Source organism: Phocoena sinus, chromosome 1, assembly GCF_008692025.1.
Source record: "Phocoena sinus isolate mPhoSin1 chromosome 1, mPhoSin1.pri, whole genome shotgun sequence".
In the NCBI taxonomy this organism is placed as follows: Eukaryota; Metazoa; Chordata; class Mammalia; order Artiodactyla; family Phocoenidae; genus Phocoena; species Phocoena sinus.
In genome coordinates this window covers 145,202,777-145,228,250 of record NC_045763.1, presented here as the reverse complement: position 1 = coordinate 145,228,250, position 25,474 = coordinate 145,202,777, and the positions used below count along the sequence as shown (strand labels likewise).

The 25,474-nt window shown below is 48.0% G+C and overlaps 1 protein-coding gene across 1 annotated transcript in view; it reads left to right on the top strand.

Moving 5' to 3' along the window:
- The window catches only part of VASH2 (vasohibin 2), a 37,533-nt gene extending 13,193 nt beyond the window's left edge, over positions 1–24,340 (top strand). Inside the window, exons 5-8 of the mRNA XM_032605610.1 lie at positions 104–178; positions 6,649–7,030; positions 8,256–8,371; positions 21,484–24,340. Of these exons, the coding sequence (XP_032461501.1) occupies positions 104–178; positions 6,649–7,030; positions 8,256–8,371; positions 21,484–21,556 (646 nt within the window). The 3' untranslated portion in view covers positions 21,557–24,340. The remainder of the gene's footprint in view (positions 1–103; positions 179–6,648; positions 7,031–8,255; positions 8,372–21,483) is intronic.
- Positions 24,341–25,474: the final 1,134 nt, after the last annotated feature.

Genomic DNA, 25,474 nt, shown 5'->3' with positions numbered 1-25,474 from the left:
GCACGCTGCCTAGTGTGGCGATGGGCATGCCTGGTGGATTGGCACACAGACCGACTGCATAATTAAATAAGTCTGAGATCCTTTGCTGTGCTCTACCCTACAGGTTAATGGAAACAGCGAAAGAAATGACTCGGGAGTCCTTGCCTATCAAATGCCTTGAAGCTGTCATCCTGGGCATGTATCCTTTAAGTGATGTAAGCTTAAATTTACTCCATAGATGATGGCTTCACTGTGGGGCTGCTTGTGCCATTTTTTTTTTTTTTTTTTTTTTTTTTGCTCGTGCCTTTAACATCCTAGATCCACAGAGATGATGCCTGTTGTCTCCTTGGAGGAAAGTGTCAAGCCCTCCTGGTGCTTCTCTCGAACTTTCACCATCTGGAGTTGAACCAAATCAGAGCTTGGACCATCATCAGTGTAACTTGTGAGCTGAAGCCTGCATCACGGCCAGCTCCCAGGCCAGACGCATTAGTCACGAGGAGAATTACAGCTTCAAGGGACTAGTGAGAGAGTGTGTATCTTTATTTTTTGCATTAATCTGGCATTGCAACAGGAAAGACCCTCCAGGGAAAATGGGATTATCCAAAGCCATCTCCAGGGAAAGTTCTATGAGTGGATTGTGGAGGAGACCAATGGCGTAATGTCCTGACCCTACAGGATGTAAAGCTGAAACAAGGGTCTGGTCTCTCCACACTTTCTGCTCGGTTTTGCACCAGACTCCTGGATCCTCAGCCTGAGGGGGAATATGGTCCAGAATAACTGTGATGGCACTGACTTATTAGTGGTGGTGGCAGTAGAATATGATCTGGTAGAAAAGCAAAGAAACTCCCAGTCCTGGGGCGGACGGCTGGGGTGAACCGGCCAAGGGAACACAGTAAGACATGAGCTCGAGAGGTGATCCCAGGTTAGGACAGGTAGGTCCTTGAATGCCATTCTGAGAAGAGTAACTTTTTCCAAAGGCAATGGGCAGCCCAGCCGAAATCTCTGGAGCAGAGACAGGACATGATGAGGTGTGCACTTTAGAGAGGTAGTTCTTGGGGCCAATTGAAGGGCAGCCGGAGAAGCGGGGGCTGCATCTGCAAGGCCAGTTTGGAGCTGCTACATGAGGGCAGTGGTGATGCTTGAACCATGGTTTTGGCAATGGGAATCGATTTGAGGGGACCGTTTCAAGCGATCTCGAGGAGATAGAATTTACAGGACTTGGAGGCCAGAGAGGTAGAAGGAAAACCAGGAGAGAGAGCAGATACAGAAGTCAGTGGGAGGACTGGTGACTCAGAATCGGACTGGGGACAGTCGGCTGTCATCCTGGGCATGTACATGTCATCCTGGGTCTGGTCTGTTCTGCCGGCCCCCTGGACATCTTCGTGGGGAGGAGAATTTCCGCCCCTCTAGTCTGCAGAGCGCTGGCTGGCTGGATCTGAAACAGGACTGTCCGCAGGTGCCCAGGCTGACGTCTGAAAAATGGAAACTTGAGCTTTGTGGAGGCCTTTGCCCAGCCCTCCAGTCATACCTCCTCCCTGTTTCCCCACCAAGGAGATGGACCGCATCTGGGAGCCCAGCAGGAGGGCAGGATGGGGGCGGTGGCGGGGGCAGCAGATGGCTCCGGGCCCCACCCTTTGGAGGCAGGAGTCAGCACAGCTGTTGGGCAGAGCCTCCTGCAAGTTTAATGGGGTGAACAATTGTCGGGGATTTGCTGGTGATGGGTGAGGGAGACCATCACCACGGGCACCAGCTGCCGTCAGATCCTGTGCTGACAGAGGTCGCAGGGCCCCCGGATGGAGGTCATCTTGCTTCACGCGGCAGTCCCGTACACAGTTGTCTTGTCCCCGAGCAATTATATCAGTCCAAGCCGAAATTAGCTTAGGTTACCGGAGTTACCAATAAAACCTTTGCGGTTGGGGAGATGGACCTGTGGCCAGCCTTTGGGCCTGTCCGAATCAGAGGGTAGCGTGCTCTGGGTTCTCCTTTGTTCTAACCGGTGTGTCATTTCAGAAAAGTGGAGGGAGGGTGGAGAAATACAGCTGAACTCAGGGAAATGTGACTCTTGCAGACAAGAAACACAGCTGAATTCTAAAAGTTATGGCCTCTTTGTCTTTGCTCTGTGTCAGCAGCCCTGTGGCCTGCTTTGCTCCCAGGCACAGTGAAGGATGGACTTGGGTCATCGGTCGGCCTCCCATGGGCCCTTCCACAGGTCCTAGGGGACAAGCGGTGTGTTGACAACTCTGAAACAGGTTGGCTTGGCTGCTGCTTGGAAGCTGTGTCCACGGGCTTGTCCTTGTTTTCTCTTGTTTGACGTGAGCTCCGAGTTCAGGATTCATTCGCGAAGGGCCACTTCTTTTGATCTTGCTTTTTTGATCATGCTGGAGAGATAGACTTTTGGTTCCAAATTATTTTCTGAATCATGGCAGCTCTTTAGGGGGCCTCACTGGCCCTGGTGGGGCTTAATCATGGTGCTGAAGTGCTGTGGTTTGTTCAACAACAGGTGTGTAATTAGAGGCAGGGGAGGCATAGCCCCAGCAGGCTGGGTACTGGGCAGATCTTCCCCAAGCTTGGGGCACTGCTGCTCCCTTTTCCCTAGAAAAGCTCAGGCTACTTCCCAGCCCTCATCCATACCTCTTAGTCCCCTCCCTCTCCGTTCACAGAGGCTCCAGGTCCCAAGGCTTTACTGATGGCTGTAGTGATGGAGCAAATCCAAGTGATTGGTGACTTGTCACAGGAGGGACTGGTGGTCCCTGCAGTCCCCTCCCCACTCTTCTCCCCTTGGCTGACTCTGCCTGTCCTGTGGGACTCATTCTGGTCCCGAGGGCTCTTCTCTGCTCTTCCTGAGGTGGCAGGGATGCCTCTCTCACAACACACGTCACGTTGGGATGGGTTTTTTTTTTCAGTTTGAGATAAAATTGATTTAGGGCACCGTGTAAGTTTAAGGTGTACAGCATAATGACTTGACACATATATTGCGAATGTGGGGTTTCTAAGAACTGTAAAATATTCATAACACAAATTTACCATTTTAACTATTTTTAAGTGTACAATTGAGTGGCATTGAGGACATTCACGCAGTTGTGCAACCATCACCACCATTCATCTCTAAACTTCGTCTCTCCCAACTGAAATGCTAAACCCATTAAACACAGGGTCCCCAGTCCCTGGCAACCACCATTCTACTTTCTGTTTCTATGAATTCGACCACTCCAGGGACCTCATAAAGTTAAATCATAACAGTATTTGTCCTTTTGTGACTGGCTCATTTCACTTAGTGTAATATCCTTGCGGTTCATTCATGTTGTAGCATATTGCAGAATTTCCTTCCTTTTTTATGACAATAATATTCCATTGTCTGTATATACCACACATTGCTTACCCATTCATCCCTTGATGGACCCTTTGGTTATTTCCACCTTTTGGCAATTGTGAATAATGCTGCTGTGAACATTGGTGTGCGAGTATCTGTTTGAGTCTTTGCTTTCAGTTCTCTTGGGTATATACCTGAAGTACCTGAAGTACAATTGCTGGGTCATATGGTAATTCTATGTTTAGTTTGCTTGAGAAACTGCCATACTGATGGTATTGTGTGCACTTTGAGTCTGTCTCCCTATCAGACTTCCGGGGAGTCTTCATCTTTGGCTCTGCAGCCCTACCTAGCAGTCTGTCTGGCACAGGAAACACTCACCCAGTGTTCATTACACTGACTTAACTGAGGAATGCCCTTGTTCCAGCCCCAGAGAACTCGCCCCAGAAAGCAAGTAAGAATTTATGTAAGAGGACTTAGAAGGATGTGATTTCACTCCCTTACTGCCAGTTTATCTCATATGATAAAGTGAAGAGAAAGCAGGTAACCATTTTTATAGAGAGGAGCCATCTGTGATTTAATTGAGGGTAGAGGACAAGTCTTCTTTCTTTTAAGGGCACTGGATTAGCCCCACACCCAGTGCAGACATTTTTTTAAAAAAATTATTTTAAAAGAAATTTTAATATAATTCTTAAAGGTTACTTTCCATTTACAGTTATTACAAAATATTGGCTATATTCCCCATGTTGTACAATACATCCTTGAGCCTGTCTTACACCCAACAGTTTGTACCTCCCACTCCCCCATCCCTATGTCGCCCCTCCACCCCACTCATAACCACTAGTTTCTTCTCTATATCTGTGAGTCTGCTTCCTTTTTGTTATATTCACTAGTTTGTTGTATCTTTTTAGATTCTACATGTAAGTGGTATCATACAGTGTTGGTCTTTCTCTGTCGAGTACAGTCTTTTTAAACGTAAGGAAACGTATCCTCACAATCTAAGATTCATCCTTTCAGCAAGCACTAACCAGGTACTTCTGTGTGCCAGGCCTGTGCGGTGCCTGGGGATACCAGGATGCAAAGCACAATTCCTGCCATTACAAGATACAAACGCACACATGTGCTCGCGCATACACACACACACACGAAGCGGGATGAATAAACACCAAGTGCTGTGGGAGTTCTTGAAGGGGGTGTGGGAGACTTAACCCACACTGAGGAAGGTCAGGGAAGGTATCACACCCAGGAAGTGAGGCTGTTCCAGTCAGAGTGCAGCCTGTGTAAACAGAGTGAGCCCAATAACATCCTTTTTAAAAAAATAAATTTATTTAATTATTTTTGGCTGTGTTGCGTCTTCGTTGCCGTGTGCGGGCTTTCTCTAGTTGCGGCGAGCAGGGGCTACTCTTCGTTGTGGTGCGCGGGCTTCTCGTTGTGGTGGCTTCTCTTGTTGCGGAGCACGGGCTTTAGGCGCGTGGGCTTCAGTAGTTGTGACACACAGGCTCAGTAGTTGTGACGCACGGGTTTAGTTGCTCTGCGGCATGTGGGATCTTCCGGGACCGGGGCTTGAACCCGTGTCCCCTGCATTGGCAGGCAGATTCTTAACCACTGCACCACTGGGGAAACCCCCAATAGCATCCTTATCGCTCATGATTCTTAGGAGACCCTAAAGATCTCTGCCAGGTTTAAATCCCCCACAATATAAGACTGATGTGTGAGTGAAGCCATAAAAGAAGTTATACTACGATGGAGACATGAGGTCATATACAGTGGGTTTAGTAGCTTGTTTTTGAAAGTTTCATAGGTCACTTTGGTCTCATGGCCTTGTAATGTAAAGGTCATTTAAAATATTCAGTTATATTTGACTTCATATTCTGGGGGAGTATGTGCTGAGGGCAGTGGGCACAGATCTTTGGGTTCTTCATGGTCTCAGGGTGTATCCTTCAAAAATGTCACAGGTCGGGAGTTCCCTGGAGGTCTAGTGGTTAGGACTCTGCGCTTTCACTGCTGAGGGTGTGGGTTCAATTCCTGGGTGGGGAACTAAGATCCTGCAAGCTGCACTGCAGGCAAAGAAAAAAAAAAAGTCATGGGTCATCAGTAGGTCAGTGTGTGAGCCCAGAGTGTGGGGGAGATGAGACGGTACAAAGGGATGATGAGCAGGGGCTGAATCATGGCAGGACTTTGCTGAGGGATTTGGACCAAGTCCTGGAGAAGATGAGAGACCCTGAAAACTTAGGCAGAAGAGTGACATGTACCAAATTTTAGCTTCAATAGATCATTCTGGCCACTGTGTGGAAGGTAAATTGGAGCAGGGGCAAGAAATGGTGAAGACAAGTTCTCAGAGAGTGGAGAATGGTACCCACTTACTGAGCACTCACCGTGCACAGGCCACCACGTTAAGAGCCTGGATTGTTATTTCCCTTAGAAAAGGTCTGGAGACACCAACGGTCTTCAGCAGGGTGTATTTGAACTTCCAGTATCCCTCTCCAGAGGAGTTGGGTCTTTGAGTCTCCACGACCACGCCAGGGCTGTCCAGAAACTTCGAGGTGGACTTGAGGATGTGGTGCCTCCTGTCCGTCGTTGCAGCGTGTGGAGTCAGTGGGGGTAGTTACTTGAAACTGCACCATGTGGGGTTGCTGGGCCCAAACTGAGTTAATGGTAAGAGGCTGGGTGGCTCAGTCCAGACGGGCCAACACGTGGAGGGAGCTGAGCTGTGACACCAGCTGGGTTGGGGACTGAAGGGAGCCTGAGGTTCGGATGCTGCAGGCAGCTCTCTGTGGTACCCAAGGCTACCGGCATGGGTATGCTGGGGCCAATGAGAGGAGCAGACAAGGCGCAGATATGACCCATTCTGACACCATTCTGTCCCTTCCCATCCTGTCAGTTGGTCTGTGTCTTACATCTCCACTGCCTTGCCTGGGCTCTGGTTGTCATTTCTCCCAGCACCATTGCAGAGGCCTTCAATTCCTGGTCTGTCCCACATACTCCAGCCAGAATTAACGACTGAGAACATCCTTCCAATGGCAGAAACCAACTTTTAATAGCTTATCATCCCCTGTAGAGCACCAAGGGAGGATAAAGTACGTTGTTAATGGTTTCGTTTGCATTTATTTATTTACTGAAGAAGACGACAAGTCTTCCCTTTTTGTCCCATATTAATTTGGTTTGGTATGCACCATGTAGCGGGTACTCAAAGATATCCAGTGAATCCTTTATAAGAGGATCGGCCTGGAAAGGGCAGGCCTGGGCCTGCTCAGAGGCAGAGGGGTGGACCCACTGACCGTATGGGCTACCTTCCTTTCCTGGGAGTCCAAGTTCTGGTGTCTTCAAGCCTCGTTTCTCTTCCTTGACTCAGATTCTCTAAGATACTTAACCAATGGACAGCCTTCCATCGAGCGATTCCCCATCAGCTTTAAAACCTACTTCTCAGGAAACTACTTTCACCATGTTGTGCTGGGGATTTACTGCAATGGCCGCTATGGCTCACTGGGCATGAGCCGGAGGGCTGAGCTGATGGACAAGCCATTGACCTTTCGGACTCTGAGTGACCTCATCTTTGACTTCGAAGACTCCTACAAGAAATATCTTCACACAGTCAAGAAGGTCAAGATTGGGTTGTATGTCCCCCATGAGCCTCATAGCTTCCAGCCCATCGAGTGGAAGCAGCTGGTCCTCAATGTCTCGAAGATGTTGAGGGCTGACATAAGGAAGGAGCTGGAGAAATATGCCAGGGACATGAGAATGAAGGTAGGTGCAGGGGAGGCAAATGAGCAATGTAAGAGAGTTCTTTCCTCGTTCTCGCCCTCTCTCTCCCTCCCTCCCTCTCTCTTTCTCTATTGCCACGTGCCCCGTGTTTCTGAGATGGTCAAAAGTTTCTTGAGGTTACCTTGCTTAGTAGGCACCCTGTTAAAAAAATGTCATTCAATTTTTGACATGGACAATTTAAGTCTCTCTGCATTTACTACTTTAAAAACTAGAGCTAAGCTCAATTTAGGTGTTGTTGCTGAAGCAGAGTCTTGGCCTGCAGTTCCTTCTACGAGTCAATCTAAAATGTTAGTCATTTTATACTAAGGCTCTAGTTTTGTCTTATTCTGTTTTGTCTTTATAGTAAGAGTGGCCAGTCATCTCAGTTTCCCTGAAACTGAGGGGTTTCTGAGGAAATGAGATTTTCAGTACTTAAAGCCAAGAAAGTCTCAGGCAAGCCAGGATGAGTGGGTCACCTTGCGGTATAATCTGTTTCAGAGTCGTGTTTTATCTCTGCTTTGCTTTGTAAGTTGCAAAGCCCTTTGGCATAAAATTCTGACCTGGAGTCACAAAAGCAAACAGAGGAGCATGTGCTCTGCTGGCTTTATATAAACTACACTCATAAGCCCTTCTTCCTTCTACCATGTCACTTCCAAGGTGACAGGATGCCTGTTTGTCCCTGCTCCTCCAGAGCTCGTGGAATCACTGAGAGAGAAAGCCTGTGTGTATGCTGAGACCCGCAGGGGCAAGGGATTATGCCGAATTCAGGCTTGGTTGTGGTTAGCACCTGGGGACTTCACTTGGCAGCACCTGTAATGGAGATCCTGGATCAGCTGGACCCACTCTGCGCATGCGTGCGGGGTGGGAGGGTCAGAAAAGGAACAAGCTGGCTTCTGGGGCAACATGGATGGGACTTTGCCTTTGCGAGAGGGGAATTTTCTGAGCAACCGAACAGCCCCAGGAGGCTGAGACATTGGGCTCTGCTCCTCTCTCTGCCGTGGGGAAAGGGGTACAAGTGTAATCCTGTCATCCTCTGGGAAGTGGTACCTCTGCTTCTTGTCAGTGCAGCATGAGAGAAGCACATCTGTGTGTCAGGAGGAGGCCTCCAGCTCAGGGCTTTCTAAACCCCGGGATCACGAATGGGCAGGGGTTGAGATGCTGGGCTGTAGGGAGGTGCGAGGCTGGGGCTGTTAGGAAGCAGTGTGGTAACTCCTCGTATCTCCTCCAGCTCCTGAAACCTGCAAGTGCCCACTCTCCAACCCAAGCGAGAAGCCGGGGAAAATCACTGTCCCCCCGACGGAGGCAGGCGAGCCCCCCAAGACGGCTCGGCAGGCAAGACAAGTCGTGAGTAGTATTTCCTCTTCCCCAAATTAAGGCCTAACACACACGTTTGGGAGGTTGTCCTGGCCCTTGGGGATGAAGTTGTGTCCTGGGCTCGGCATTTGAACCAAATGGTGATCTCCAAGAGATCTGCCCCTCGTTCGGTGGACATCTCTTATGGCCATGCACATCACCCGCAGTGCTCTTAACCCTCCTGACTGTCAGATGGAGACACAGTTGGAGGGATAAGTCCCAGCTGGTGTGAGATGGAGAAACAGTGCGAAATCCCAGCAGCATGGAAGGAGCATTGGCCTTAGAGTTAGGAAACCTATGTCTGGAGCCAGCTCAGCTGCTTAAGGAGCTATGGGGCCTTAGGCATGTCATGCAGCCTTTCCGGGCTCAAGTTCTCTCACCCCAAAAATGAGATTGTTAGAAGTGATGAACTTGCCTAAAACCTTAGCCTTCTGTGCCCAGCAGAAAGCGCGATCGCCCTCCATGGATGGTGGCATCAGAAATACCACTAGGCTCATCCTCTCCCCTGGTTGACTGTATCCTCCCCTGTTTTAGCCCTGAAGCTAGTGATTCCACACCTGCATCTTAGTTCAAAATGACCCACTTAAGAAGTGATGGATTGGAGATGCTGAGGCTACCCAAAGTAACAGGTGATAATCCACTGGCAAATATGTGGGTCGTAATTACACTGGGAAAAACGACTACTTTGATTAATAGCAGCAGCATGCTATGTCTGTCACATGGGTTCTCGCCGTGCAGGGCACCGAGTGGTACAGGGCACAGAGGTCAAGCTTGGGCCCCGGCTCTGCTGCCTATTAACCTTGCAGCCTGGGCAAATCCTTCGGGAGCCTGAGTTTCCTCATCCGTCAAAAGAGGATAAAAATGCTTTTCTTGCCTATATCACAAGGTACTGTAAGGATCAAGTTAGAAGACGTAATGAGAGCGATGTGTTAATGGTGAACTGCTGTACACAAGCATGTTACTGTCACATCAGTTCTGTAGAGGGAGAAGGGAGAGTTTCACGGTTTTCCTTTTTAGATGAAGCAACCAGAGCACGAAAAAGGTTTGTCACGTTTTGCTGTGTCGTGTAGCTGGCCAGTGATGGCACTGGGGCTAGAACCCAGGTCTCTTGACTCTGGGAAGGTGGCGGGGGAGGGGAGCATCGGTTCTGTTTTTGGAAGAATAGGACAGGACCACGTATTGTCAGTTCTGAGGAAGGTTTCCTGTTCATCTCCCCTCCACCTCCCACTGCCAATCCCAGGCTTCAGCATCGGCAGCCAGGAAGGCCTTGGGCAAAATGACTGCAACCCAGGGTTCGAAAGGGGAGGAGTGACAAAGCAGGAGGGTCAGGTGCTCCTCCTGTAGCTGAAGGTCAGTCAGGGTGCTTTCAACATAGGTGTGTCCTTTCAGGGAGCAAGATGGCTTCAAGCCTTTCATACATGGCCTCTGACCCTGATACCGACGAGTACCCTTGACCCTGACCCTAACCCTGTGTCTCCTCCTCTCTAACATCCATTCATTGCTGTCCCTGAACAAAGTAGCAGTTGTCTCACAGGACTATGGACATGTAAGCCCTTCCGAGAGGGTCATTTGGTATAGAGTGAGTGACCTAGAAATGGGAATCTGGTGGCTCCTGAAGCAGGGAAGGGGGCCCTTTAATCTGATAGGTTATCCTTTCTGCCCGTGGAGGCCTGAGTGAGTCCTTTCCTGAGGGGCTCCCACTCTTCAGCCAACGTTGAGCAGTGCATAAAGTCTTTCTCTCCCCTTGAGACCCTGGCGTTCAGGGTACATGAAACCCTAGGCGTTCTACCTGACGGATTTATGCACAGAATGGCAGCCGTTGGTTTTTTTTTTTTTTTTTTTTTTTTTTATTTATTTATTTTTGCGGTACGCGGGCCTCTCACTGCTGTGGCCTCTCGCGTTGCGGAGCACAGGCCACTCCGCGGCATGTGGGATCTTCCCGGACTGGGGCACGAACCCGTGTCCCCTGCATTGGCAGGCAGACGCTCAACCACTGCGCCACCAGGGAAGCCCCAGCCGTTGGTTTTTAAGGCGATTCCTGTACGAGTCATTTTACTTGGATCCACAGGAACTTTGCGGTCCAAAATACTCTAAGTTTTTAACCAGAAAAAGTTTACTGTGATCGCCCAGGGATGGTAAAGCCAATAAGATCTTAGAAACTGGTTGTAGAGACAAAAGTCAGGATGACAAGCTGCTGGTGATGGTGGTGGTATTGGTGGTGGTTTGAGTGGGGTAAGAAGGTGAATTTGAGTTTGGACTGTGGACTTTGAGGTACTTCTTAGGCACCCAGGGAGCGGGGTGTTTGTTTTAGAAGTTGCTGAAAACGCAGATCTGGAGTGGGAGGATGTTGGGAAAGAGAGATCATGCTTTTAGAGCCATCCCCTCAGAAGTGACAGCTGAAACAACAGCTGGATACATCTGCAAGGAAAGAAGGGAGAGAAAAGAGAAAAAAAGAAGTGATGTCAAGGTCCTGAGTGGGCCAGAGGAAGAAGACCCAGCGTAGTAGATGTGGAAGAAACAGAGGGCGAGAGAAAGGGTCAGGAGTGTGGAGGCGTACGCCTGTGCCCGCAGAAAACAGTGGGGAAGAGGGAGGGTTTAAGGGGGATGAGGAGGTAGAAGTTGACGACTGTACGTCGTTGGACGGCTTTGATCCTGCTGGGGCAGGAGGCCGACTCATCTGGTAGGAGTGAGGAGGTGGGTTATCAGTACAGGGTGAAAAAAGGGCTGCACACAGGGTCCATCTGAGGAGAGACAGAAGGATCCTATAACCCGGTTCTCAAGCTTGAGCAAACCTAGAACCACCCGGAGGGCTTGTTCCAACAGGTTTCCGGGCCCTGCCCCCAGCCTTCCTGATTCAGCAGATCTGGGTGGGGCCTGAGAAGGTGCCCTTCTCACAAATTCCGTGGTGATACTGATGCTCCGGTCCAGGGACCACACCTGGAGAGCCACTGTTTGATCAATCAATGTGGGAGAACTGATTTGGGGCTTGACTTAAAAAAAAAAAAAACCCAGAACGTCAAGATGAAGGTCCTACATCTGCTGAGAGGGGCGGATGAGGCCATTGAGTGTGGTTCAGGGGCTCAGCCCTGCCTGGTCCTCTGGATAATGAGGTTGCTGGGGTGAGGTTAGAGGGTGTGACCGGGGCCTGGCCCCATGGTTGGGCCCCACTGAAGTCACTCTGGGAGGAACCCAACTGGTCTTTCTCCTGTGGGCCAGATAGAGAAATCTTATTCTCAGTCATCCCCCAGGCCATGCCCCTGCTCTGATCTGCAGCTACTTTGTCGTGCAGCCGAGGCACGCAAGCACACCGGTGCCTGCAGAGGACGGCTGTTACACTGCGGATGTGAGTGCAAAGCCACCCTCTAGTGTCAGGGCCCACCCTCCTGAGGCGTGGGAGTGGGCCTGGGAAGGGGTCAGGACGGAAGACGTGCAGGGACTTGAGATTCAATTCCACCAGCCTTCTTCATGCCCTGAACTGGTCCCAGCTGTAGCCGAGCAGGCCCCAGGAGCACACAGGTGGTGGCTCATGGTTCAGTGAAAATGTAAACTTTCCCAAAAAGGTGAAGAGTGGCTGCAAGCAGCCTCTGAATCCCTTGGACTCATGACCCTTCTCCGCAGCCCCTTCTTCTGGGCAGAGCACTGGTTCCCAGGAGTCTTCCTTCATAAACTCCTCCCAAGGTCAGAATATGGGGATTTTTTTTTTCCCCAGTTAGGGCCAGGTGGCCTTGGTTGTTTGCCCATCAAGGGAACCCAGGTGGCTTGTGGGTTCCTATGGACAATTTGTTTTTTTGTTTTGTTTTGTTTTGTTTTGTTTTTTTTTGCGGTACGCGGGCCTCCCACTGTTTTGGCCTCTCCTGTCGCGGAGTACAGGCTCCGGACGCGCAGGCTCAGCGGCTGTGGCTCACGGGCCCAGCCACACCGCGGCATGCGGGATCTTCCCGGACCGGGGCACGAACCCGTGTCCCCTGTATCGGCAGGCGGACTCCCAACCACTGTGCCACCAGGGAAGCCCCCCTATGGACAATTTGATGTGAGCAAATCCAGTAAGACCACGGTTATTCTTGGTGGTGGAAGCCCCTGCCGCTTCTTTACTCCTAGTGTTTGGAGGTCAGGAGAGGAATCTAGAGGGCAAATACCTTGGCTGAAGTTTCACAGTGGATGGAGGAGTTACAAGGAGGGAAGAGTCTCTCCCCGGTTCCTCCTAAACCCTGACTTGTGGGTTGCGGGGCTGGGTGAGGGATGACAGGGGCCACCATGTGTCGGAAGAGAGGGAAGAGAGATGCAGGAGATGAGAGTAAAATGAAGGCTGTGAGAGGTGGGGACCACGGGAAGAACTGAGCACCAAGCCCCTCCATCCCTCTCCGGCTCCCAGCCTCCGCCATTGCAACAGACTAGAATCCAGGACAGCCTGGTTCCTAGAGGTGTGTCTGGAGAAAAGCAGCTTCTCGGCTTCTACCCATGGCCTTCACCAAGCAGGCTTTTCTCCAGGTAATCTTGCTTTTGGCTAGGAAACGAGAAAGTGACAAAGTTGATTATGACCCCATAACTCCATCCAACTCTGGGCATCCTACTGTAGCATGGTGAGGATTAGCAAGGGTTTGGTGATTCTCACTGTGTTATTATTTCAGCATCACCTACGGCCATCAAGTCATTTCTAAACGTGTTGGGTGCCACAGTGAAGCCAGGGAGTGGCCCAAAGGGTGGAAAATTACCATAACAGGCAAGAGGCCCATCAGCTGTGGGGCCCTAGCCCCTGTCTGTGCGTGGATAATTTTAGTGACTTTATATCCTCAGCCACCACCTCCCTGCAGATGGAGCTACTTCCAGCCCTGCATTCCTCTCCATTTTTGCACATGTCTGAATAATCCTTCTAGGAAGGAGGATCAATGTCACTGGGTTGACAGAGAGTCAGCTGAGTGGGAGGAGGGCAAGTAGCAGTGACTACCTTAGTGTCAGCTGAGACAGAGTTTCAAGAGAGAAACAGGGACCCCTCCACCCCTCCACCCACGAGTCCTTTCTCGTACTCGCTGCTCCTCTAGGAGTGTTTAGAGAAGCGTCCACACGGAACAGCCAGGTTGTTTCCTGAAGTTCTTACAGAGTCAGGGAGATGGAGGTTAGATCTAGGTGTAAAAGGCCTTTTGCGAACTTGAATCAACTCCTCTACAACTCTGGGCCTCAGTCCCCGCTTAGCTCTTCACTGAGGGGTGTTCACAGAGGTTCTCGACAGGAGCCAGGGCGCCCCCTGGGGGAATAGGGTTAGAAGTGCAGTGGGAGGGGAAGGTTTTGCTTATCAACAGTGATAACGCTCCCATTAGGGCCTGGGAGCCAAGATGGTAAATGCCCTGCAAAGCTATGGACCATCCTTCCCCGTAAAGAACCATTCCACCTAAAATGCTTCCACTGAGAACCCCAGATGCTCCCTGGGGTCCTTTCCATCTCTGACAGTCCACAGCTCTTGGCCTGCTGACTGTAGCCTGAACCCGGGGGAGTGGGGGTGAGTGGACAGTGTCTTTCTGGCGGGGCTGCCTGTGTTCGCATGAAAGCAGCTCCTACCAACCGGAGTGACCCCGAGGAGCGTTCTTCTGAACTGGGGCAAGAGTCCCTCAGGACCCGCAAGACCATCTTTCTCTTCTCCCCGCCTCTGCCTCCTTTCTTCCCCTCTGTCTCTGCTCTCTTCTTTGCTGTTCACGATTTTTTTTTTTTTTTCCTTCTCTTTGATTTCCCTTCTTTGTCATCTATCTCGAGGGCACTTCGTGCCTCCAGTGGGCTTGACTCACCCTGCTGGAGACCCTCAGGGTCGCAGAGGTTACTCAGCCTCATGAGAGTTCTCCTTCCACTGCTGGGCCACAGCTGGATGAGGGAATTCCTTCTCTGTTCTATCACCAGGCTCATGAAGATGCCCCCAGGCAACTGGTTGAGTGAGGCCCTCAAGTCATTTCTAAATGAAGTCATAATGTAGTCATAGGAGAAGCAGTTTGATTCCATGATCTAATCACATCGAAGATATTTTGAATGGGGCCCAAGAAGTCATTCTCTATAGACCCCAAATGAGAAAATCTCCCCAAGGGGGGAAAGGGGAAAATTGCCTTCACATGGAACGTAGCAGGGGCACAAAGAGGGAGAGAAAACTAGGAAGGTTATGGAGGGAGAAGTAAAGCCTCCACGATGATGTGGGGTTTCTTTCCAGGAGCCCAGAGAAGGTAGTCTCCAACTCAGAGGCCCGCCCTGCTTCGTTCCCCAGGGGATTTCATGTGGTCCAGGGTCCCCGGGGATGCTTGAGGAAACCAAGATGGAGTGATGGGCCTTATCAGGAAAGACTGCCTCTGGCAGAGTGCATCAAGAGCCTCCAGAGCTGATGATTGAAACAGTCATGTCCGGTTGGGGTTCCTACAGGGGTTCTCTGCCATGGAAAGGGGAGGTGAGGTCAGAGCCCGGAAGCTGTGCCCTGGAATCTCAGTGGCCCATGGCTCTTGGTCTCTGGCCAGAGCTCCTGGCTGGGGAGGGCTTGGAAGAAAGGGCAACGGGCTGGAGGATCTTTTCAGAGCCACATCTCTCTTGCCTCAAGCCTGTCTGTTCACATAGCAGCCTCAGCTGTCTGCCCTGTCAGCTGCCAGCAGTGGTGCCTGCGGTCCTGGGAAGTAAGGAATGTGAGCAAGGAGCAGGACTGGCTTTGAATGAAGGTGACAGGTGGGCGGGAACCACCCACCAGTGTTCGTCCCTGAGGCGTACCCGCATGGGCCATGAGTCCTAAATCAGGCCCTGGCCTGACCTGACTGCTGCCAGACTAGACCAGAGAGGAGGGCCTGGGGTCTCCCTGAGCTTGTGAATGCTGGGCCAACACCATCCCTGATTTAGTCCGTTCCACACCCTTGACGCTGAGGACCGAGAGATTAACATTGCTCCTTTACCGTGTATCCCTTTCTCGAATCCAGAGACCACAAGGATCACAGCTCAGCTGGTCCTTGCGAGCGTGTGGTGTGTGAGGACGGTGCGTGTGAACACGGGCACGTGCACCCCCACCCTGAGGGGCTGTGACCTCAGCGGAAACAGGAGCAAGAAGCATGCGCAGCCCGACTGGTGGTCTGTGCGTCCCCGTCAGGCGGCCCTGAACTGAACAGAGCTGGGCCCTGTCCCTGAATCAGTATCTCACACTCGTAGGGGAGAAGCAAGAGGTAAATTTCCATTGGAAGAAAGGGGAGTGGATCGTGGCTCCACTGAGCTGCCATCTGTCTTGGTAACCCCAAGACTTGCAAGGTGCTTGGCACAAGGTGCCGCTTAATAAATTCTGGTGAATGAGTAAGTGGCGAGCAAGTTTCAGGAGCCCTGCCGTCCGGCTGCCACTCAGGCCCTCTGACCCATCCTACCCAGTGACAGCTTGGGGGCTGGGGAGTTGGGATGTGAGGAGAGGAGATGCCCCAGACACAGCCCTTAGCTGGAGGGACAGAAAGGGGACTGGGTGGTTTTAGGGAAAACGCCGTAGGCTTTTCCTCCACTTACTGCCTCTTTCCCGAAAGCCAGTGTCACACAGACGCACACCAACTCATTCAGCCCCAGGATACGATGTTGTCCCCGCTTCTGTCCCCAACGTGCTGCCATCACTTTCTGGTTCTGATGCTTCTTGGCGGCTTCAACACCAACATCCAATCTAGCTGAGCTCTTCCTCGGCCCTGAGGAAGACACGATGTGCCACCTGGAGATGGTTCACTCTGCCCGAACTGTCAAGGTGTAGTTAGCGAACGCTAGGGTGTGTGGTGAATAGCAGTGGCACGTCTCACAGAATACCTTCTCCGTGGAACAGTTGCCCTGTCCTCCCCAGCCCACCTCCCCCTCTGCACAGCTCCGCTGTGGCTGACTCCTGGGATGCAGGCCTGAGGGTGGGGCTGAGGGTGGACCTGGGACCAGGCCATCAAGCCGTCACCCTGGTTCACCCTGGATACGGTTGGGGCTGGGATTTTCCATTTGTGCTCGGAGAGGAGCGCCCCCTTTTCCATCCACAAAGTGCATCAAAGGAAACCTGAAGTCCCTACTCTGCTTCCCCTAAAGTAGAAGGTGCCCGAGAGCTTTCCAGAGGAGAATCCTTTGACTTCTTTTCCTTGTTTGGACTGGGGAGGGGTTTGGAGAAATATATTGTTCTAAAATAATAACCCTGGATCTGATGCGAGGTTCTGGGCAAGCGCAGACCCGGCTGAATCATTATCCTGGTGCTTGTGTTTCTTAAAAATAACCCCCCTTGCAATATTCTAATTATAGCCAGGGGAGTACTTGGAAGAGGCCTCTCCATACTCAATAGCTCCCCCAGCTCTGGCCCTGAGATGAGCTGGCAAGGACTGAACAGTATTTCTGGCTAGGTCCACGGGCAGGTGGCATGCTGTGATAACCCACTTCTGCCCTTCGCCAGGCCAGGAAATCGTAACCAGTGTTGCTGAGAAAGAAAAGGGTTTCACCTTACGGATGGGTCACCAGGAATCTCAGTTTAACTCATTTTCTGCCAGTGTTAACCTTTTTATTTCCCTCTTCTGGGTTCTGGGCTCTTGGGGGGAGGTGGGAGGGGTGGAGATACAGAGGAAGGAGACAGCTTAGTCCCTTTCCATTGGAAGCCCCCAAGCTGTCTGTCGTTGCAGAACCACATTCAGCTGTACAAGTAGGCAGGTTCCCCAAATAGCTTTCGGAGATAAGGTAAAGCCTCTCTGACACAGAAAAAAAAAAAATTCTTCCTACTTGTTAATTCTTCGAATGGTGTCATGGTGGCTTGAATTCCTGGCTTAGGACTTTGTTAAAATAAAAATATCCCATGACAAACGTAACAGAATGAAGTCCTATCAGCCGTTTACACGTTAGTCAGAACTAGAGAAAAAAATTTATCCAGAGGTACAGGTGCAACAGTGGGGATTCACAGATGAATTCACTTGATCCCTGCTCTGAAGTTGTTTGCAGTCTCTGAGGCAGGCACAAGGATTATGAGCCTTCGAGATTCTTTAGCAGATGTACAAAAGGAAACACCAGCGCATACAGAGCAAGGAGCAGTGTGCTGTGGGGAGAGGAAGTTGGAAAATACTTCAGGGGAGAAGTGGCATCTGGGTTGGTTCTTGAAAGGATGACAAGAAGACAAGCAGGAGGCATTCCAAAAGCCAAGGTGCAGAGGCAGGAGTGGCCTGATGTCATCTTCAGATGCTTTGGGAGGATACTTTGCGTGGGGATGGGGGTCAGTTTGCATCTTGGTCAAGCGCGTGGGCTCTAGATTCTGGGGAAGAACTCTGGTTTCCACCACTTGCTAATAACCACACGACTTTGCTTTGAGCAAGCTTCCTAACTTTCAGTGCCTCCCTTTCTTCCTCTGTAAAATGGGTAGTAACACTGTCAGCGCCATAACGTTATGGTGAGAATGAATTCACCCATGTAGACTGCTTAGAAGAATGCCTGGAAAAAAAAAAAAAAAAAAAAAAGAAGAATGCCTGGCCCAGAGTAAGTGCCTAATAAAAGCTATTTATAACGGTGATTTCTCAGCACCTGGAAGGTGTGGGGAACTGGTGCAAGTGATAAGGAAAGGTTTAGAAAAAGGAGGCCAAAGAGCCCCAAATTTTTATTTATTTATTTATTTTTGGTCACACCGCACGGCTCATGGGATCTTAGTTCCCTGACCAGGGATCAAACCCGGGCCCCTGGCAGTGAGAGCGCTGAGTCCTAACCCCTGGGATGCCAGGGAATTCCCACATAAGAGCCCCTCATTAAAGTGCATCTGTTTTCAAGGGTGCTGAGAGCAGAACATGGGAAAGGTAAAGGGAGAAATTTTCAGGGCACAGAAAGTTCGAAAAATATGAAAATTCTGTTCATCAGGGCTGAGGGGCTCCAAAAGGAGGAAGCCGGGAGAGTGGCCAAAAAGTGGCTTCTGAGGAGGTGGCAAGCGTGTGGTTTGTGCCTGTGGCCTGTTGCTGCAGTGACCCCAGGGAAGCCCTCGTTACAGGGCTGAGTGGGTAGGGTTTGTTCTCTCCTTGACCTACCCTGTCGCCTGTCCTGCCACTGACTTTCCAGCAGGTGCTGTTGGTGAGAGGACCGAGGGAGAGAAAATAGGTCAGTGCAGATTTATCCCAACACCTGAGAAATGATACGAAGCTAGGGTCTTACTAGCATTATTCTCATATAGGAAGGGCAGCACCTTTAGAGTCTCATAAGGAGGAGAGATGTGACTTGGTGTTGAGGAAGATGCCAGGCCAGGAAGAAAGCATGTGTGAGAAAGGTTCGGAAACTGGGATGAGCTAATTGGTAGGTGCTGCGAGGACTGTGGAGCAAGGGATTCTCTTGTTAAGCACAAGGGATTGCTAAACTTTCAGAGGCAACGGAGATCTAAATAGCGGCCATGGTGGAAAATTATTTCAATTGCTATAGGGAATGATCCCTATTGAATCCTTTTCTAAAGCAAGGAATGCACATGGGTACTTCAAGCTTATCCTTTGGACAGTGAATTTTTTAAAAAAAATAAATTAATTTTATTTATTTATTTTTGGCTGCATTGGGTCTTTGTTGCTGTGTGTGGGCTCTTCTCTAGTTGCGGCGAGCGGGGGCTACTCTTTGTTGCAGCGCGGGCTTCTCACTGCACTGGCTTCTCTTGTGGAGCACGGGCTCTAGGCGCGTGGGCTTCAGTAGTTGCAGCACGTGGGTTCAGTAGTTGTGGCTTGCGGTCTCTAGAGCACAGGCTCGGCAGTTCTGGCGCATGGGCTTAGCTGCTCCACGGCATATGGGATCTTCCCGGACCAGGGCTTGAACCCGTGTCCCCCGCATTCGCAGGCGGATTCTTAACCACTGCGCCACCAGGGAAGCCCGGCCAGTGGATTTCTGACTACTGAATTTTCTAAAAGTGGGGCACACTGCGGAGGGGGGAGTAATTTACCTTTCTAACCACATTTGCCTTAGGCTGACGCTAACTTCAGGGGAGTCCACTTGAGGGAGAAAGTCTCATATTAGCTATTTGTAAAGACAGCACCACGCCAGGCAAGGAGACAAAACAACTTCTTTCAGGCTTTATAACAAAATGAACAAGATATTGATACATATGGACTGTGAATCTGGCTTGTCTGCAAAAACCCTAGTTCTCCCCACATGAGTTGGCCAAGGACTAGGGCAGAAATACAAGTTTAAGTTTGAATCCTCAAGCAAAAGCATGCTCCCTTTAGCCGTCAACTCAAGAATGGCTCTTGCAGTTGTCCCTGGGAGCCACTCCACCAGGCCTGAGGCAGTGGCTCTGTTTATAGGGAATGGCTAATCTCTAGGGCATGTATGCGCTGGAGGACACCATTGCCCTGAAGGTCAGAAGCCTTAGGCTTTTTGATACAATGAAGGGTGTAGGCAAGGAAGTATTGGGATTTCTACCCACAGTCGACCATATTTATCAGCATCATCTGTGTATCCTGGGCACCATGAGAAGATACACAAAGGAATGAGAGGCGTGATTCCTGACCAGTAAAGCAGGGCACGTGGTCCAGCTGAGAAGTAAGCCCCGTGCAACGGGGACAAGAAAGGTTACAAGTTATTTTAGCAGTGCCAAGTAGCAGGTCAGGGAAGCTTTCTGTACCACTTCGGATAATCTAGTTTCAGAGGGGATGATCATAGACTGCTAATGACCGTTCAGAAATGGGACATCTCTGAAAACAAGAAAGGGAGGGAGAGAGGGAGGAAGAGGGGAGAGGGAGGGCCAGGGAGAGAGAGAATGAGAATGAGAACGTGAGGGGTGGTAGAATGTGTTGCTGAAACTAAGCCTGGTGTCCTTCATCGAGCAGCACCCTAAGTAAAAGCTAGCTGTTGATTTCTCGTTCTAGCAACACTGAATGACTTGGACCACATTCATGCCAGGGGAAAAACAAATTTACTGCTAGGAAATCTTTCAACGGTATAAACCAAGAAACTTTTAAACAATTATATTTTCATTTTGGTCTCTCTCTTCTTTTTTTCACACTTAAGACAAGGTTCAAGTGTAACCTAAAAATGTCTTTGATCTTCTTGTAAAAACGTGAAACTTTTCGATTAGAACCCAGACATACTGGTTTACAATCTGGGTTATGTCTTACCAAAGAAGGTGAAGAGGCTCATTTTTTTTTTTTTTTTTTTAAAGGAATTTTGCCTTTTAAAAAATTTCATTTATTGTGCGCGGGCCTCTCACTGTCGCGGCCTCTCCCATTGCGGAGCACAGGCTCCAGACGCGCAGGCTCAGTGGTTGTGGCTCATGGGCCCAGCCGCTCCGCAGCATGTGGGATCTTCCCAGACTGGGGCACGAACCCGTGTCCCCTGCATTGGCGGGCAGATTCTCAACCACTGCGCCACCAAGGAAGCCCCGAGGCTCATTTTAAAAATGGAAAAAATTGTGAGCTAAATCATGAGAACACTTAGGTATGATTTTATATTGGGAAGTCACCTAGGAAGTATCTTTAATGAAGACAGATGATGTGCTGCTGAATGATGTCTTTCCCCACCTTGAAGTACTTTCTTACGACTTCCTATAAATGCTTGGGCGTACTGTCATATTGGAAAGTGCTTGAGAAAATGTATTTAGGGAAGAGAGGTGATTTGCCACTGAATGATTTTCCACATTGACCTGCTTTTACAGATGAATTCTAAAAGATTCATCCTGATTTTATACCCTCAAGCCTGGAATGAATAGTGACTGAGAACCTTCACAAGAACCTGAGTCGCCTGAGACATCTTGTAGGTGCTGGGCTTCCCCAGGGCACCGACACGAGGAGGCCAAGGTTTCTAGGAGAATTTGGTTCAGATGTTCAGTTCTACTGTAGTCAAATGTTTTTAGATCCTTGCAAGGTTTACAGAAACTAGGTTTCAGAAGTTAGTGTGACCAAGTTCAGGCTTAAAGTTGAACAAACTCATTCAGCAACCTGTAAATTTTTTTTGAACTCTACATTGAAAGGTTCCTTAAAACCTGTAAAGGTGGACTTGAGAAACAAGAGGTGGAGTTGGGAGCTAAGGCTGGTGTGTGTGTGTGTGTGTGTGTGTGTGTGTGTGTAGGGGGGGCAAATACCAGAAGGGTAGAGGTCCCTGACAATACTGAATGATCTTTCTGTCCCTTCCCCTCTCGCCTACCGTCTTTCTTTTACCCTTAGGCCTGCACTGCCTGAAAAGAAGGTGGCTGATCTCAGCACTCTGAATGAAGTGGGCTATCAAATCCGAATTTAGGCCAGCAATACAGCCAGCAACAGGGCTTCTATGGTGCTTCTGTCTGCACTTTACCCAGCATCTTCAGGAGGAACTGCAACTATTTATTAAGAACTTGTGGATTTTATTTGTAAGGGTTCACTTGGAATAGACTCTGAGTGGGTGGTAACAATGAACTTTAAAAAAATTCACGAAGGGACAACCATGAAAAGGCTAAGTAATAAATCCCACTGCGGTCAGACTGTCTCCCTCACTCCAGAAAGAAAGGATAAGACCGTAACTGTAGTTTTATATTTTCCCATTTACCTACATTCTTTTACTTGTTTTAAACAGCAGTAGTAAATGTTCATGAAACCCTCCCTCCCACTTTTGATATAGTAAGGTAAACTCAATCAGTATTAATGTCTTTTTCAGCAATAACAGCGGCAAAGATTGGTGGGGTCTTTTTGTAAGCAGTCAATATTACCTCAGCATCTTGACATCAGATATGCAAATTTAATGGTGTTTTGTTTTTTTATATTCTATTTGTATTGTTTCCCCAGTATTTTCCATGGGGATCTCCACAAGGTCTGGAATTTTTTTCCTGGTGCACACATGCGATGAAACTTAAGGTATTATATATGCAAGTGTTTTACTAGAAAAGCACTGAAATTCTTCTGGCAATACGGGAAACCATTTTCAGGACCTTGGAGTTACTTCTTTCTTAAATCTTTCTTAAAGCATTCACTGACAGCAGTTTTTGTTCTTTCAAAACAAAAGCACGTTCGGAAGCTAGTCTATGTTCTGTCACTAACATTTAAACTTTGCAGAGTCCAGCAAAAAGCACACAGGGTCATGAACTGTTACACAAATTTAGCAGTATTGCAATTACCTCTGACAGTAACACACTCAAAGGCACAGGCCAGGAGTGAATCAGTAGGTCTTGAGAACCAGCTAACCTTGCTGATCCCATTTCACCTGATTTCGAAACTCCTCGATTCTGAAGGACTCACTGTTGTTAGAGATGTGTTCTGATGTCTTATATTAAGACCAAATACAACACGATGTGATTATTTTCCAGTACCTTGCTTTTAGGTACCACTTCAGGATGCTTAGGAACTGGTATTGGAGAATACAATGAATTAGAGAAGCAGAACCTTAGTTTTAATGGAAAAGTCTTCAGGTACAGTGTTACACCTTATAGTGTGATTTAGTCCACGGAGCACAGTATGAATATCCGGCCTGCATATGGTAGTTACAGTGTAACTTCTGGCTGCAGACCACAAAGAATAACTCTAACAGCATACCAAGTCTGTATGTTATCAAGAGTACAGCTTCCGTTTCATTTGTTTGATCTTAGCAACCATGCCAACTCATGAGACCAGCAGGCATATTTAAGTGAAGTCTGCTAGTCAACAAAAGTGTTATTTCAGTCTCAGTGCTTACCCCTCTGGTTTTCTTTGACTGAAGTGTACATCTCAGTTAGATTAAAATACAGCGTAAGTTAAAAATTCGGAACTTAACCACTTTCCTCAAGAATAGTACTATCAGTTAGCAGAATTTAAAATGAGTTATCCTTAATCTTCACAAGAGGAACCCATTTGCAGCCTCATGGCCACTTGTATTTGGATGTTTGCAGTCGCCAGTGAATCGTTTCATTCTCATTCTAAAACAATACTGACCTAGCTCTCTCTCTAGATGAAATACCATCATCTGTTTATCAATCTGAAAATACTATATCCAATAAGTAGACTACTTATAACATTGCAATCATTCTAAGAGCTTGGAATAGGATTTTCCAAGTATTAAGTACTGTCCAATCTAAAATATGGAATGTCAAGAGTTGCATAGCCTCTTGTTTCCCACAGAAAAGGGGAAAGGAATAGGAATACAACCTGTTTCTAATATGCTGATGTATAAGCCTTAAAACTGCCAACTGGCTTGATGATTCAATTAGTAACCTGATTTATTCCACACTCATTTCTTGATTTTAAGATTCATTTCCCCAAAGCAAGAGTTAGTCACAGAAACATGAAAATTAATTTAAAATGTTCTTGGTTGTTATTCTATTTTTATTGCCTATGGAGTATGTTAATTTCTAAAAGATATGAGAAAGGCAACAAACTCCTACATTCTAGTGAAGTAATTTAATTGATAAGGCAAGGAAAAAAAAAAAGACAGGATTTACCCCCTAGAACTGATTTTAAAACTGGCTATAATTCAAAAGATAAAAAAACAAAACTATGAAGTGATCTGAAATCTAGTTTTTAAAGTTATTAACGCAAGAGAAATTTTATGCTTAAGCCATTATGGCAATACGTGCAAAGTTTAAATGAATGACAGAAAGTTTGATTCTAGACTACATGTTGTGCTGTTTTGAGTACACTTTATTTCAGAAAGTGGTATTCAGTGTTTTCTATACACTCTGAAATCATGAGCATTTCACTTTTTCTAAGTCAATTATTTCATAAGGATTTTATTAATAGAAATTGGTAAATAGAACTTTGGAAATCTTAATTCAGTATTCTTACTATACCCGAGGCTTTTGTAAGCTATAGTTTTATGTACAACCTTGTACAGTTTTTTTGACATGCAATTCAGAATCTTGTTTATTCTTTGGACTTTGTTCTGGCCAACACATTTTTTTAAAATCTTTTAAGAAAAACTGTGATTGTTTTAGTGGGTATTTTTCTAAGTAAATGAAAACTTGTATAATGGTATTTTAGAGAATGCCAGGTAAGTGCATGTTTCAAGTTAATGTTTTTCTCATCACTTGTATGTTTATACACAGCATGGGACTTTAATAAAACCATCCTGGAAACTCAAGGATTGTTTTCCTTCTAAAAATATAAATGGTGTGATTTTTTTCTTATTCCTCTTATTACATACTTGTCCTAGTAAACTAATTTATCACTCGCTCACCCTTGTTGGTAAACTAATTGATTACTCTCTCACCCTTGTCATCCACAATTTTCAGACTCTGTGTTAAACATCACTCTATTTTGGTGTATCTTAATTCACTTATATTTTGGTATCATCCTAAGTAATAAAGGCTGAAAAGGGTAATGAAACAATTTAGAAGAGGCAACAAGTCAGTTACGCAGCTTAGTACATCTACCACAAAATCTTCAGGCACAGATGTACTAGTACAATAATATATTAGGGAACTTACAGGGAAAAAGTGCAAATGACTTGACGTGAATGTTTTTCCAACCCCTTGAATTCTCTGGATCTTAGTTTTTTTATGAAAGCAAAGGGTTAAAAGCAGACAGTTGCTAAACTCCAAAAAAGATGATTTCAAACACGCATACTGATAGCAAAGGCTACATACAGTAAAGCCAAAATTTCATTACTCCATAATATATCCCTTTCCATTTAAAACTTAAATAGCATAGGGAATTCCCTGGAGGTCCAGGGGTTAGGACTCTGCTTTCACTGCCATGGCCCAGGTTCAATCCCTGGTCAGGGAACTAAGATCCCACAAGTCGCAGGGTGCAGCCAAAAAAACAAACGAACAAAAAAAAAAAACCATGCACACACACACTTGGATAGCATAGCGCTTGAGACTGGGAGACTTGGTTTCAGCAATTAACCAAATTTAAATTAATTTAATTTTGGCAGATAAATACAAGGATCCAACAGAGTTATTAACTCTTTGGACCAAAAAAAGTAAAGAAAATGGACGTTAATTTTAGTGGAGCTTTTTTTTTTTTATAAATTTATTTTTGGCTTTTTTTTTTTAATAAATTTATTTTTGGCTGCACTGGGTCTTCATTGCTGTGCACAGGCTTTCTCTAGTTGCAGCAAGTGGGGGCTACTCTTCGTTGCAGTGCGCAGGCTTCTCACTGCAGTGGCTTCTCGTTGCGGGCACGGGCTCTAGGCGCACAGGCTTCAGTAGTGTGGCTTGCACGCTCAGTAGTTGTGGCACACAGGCTTAGGTGCTCCGCGGCATGTGTGTTC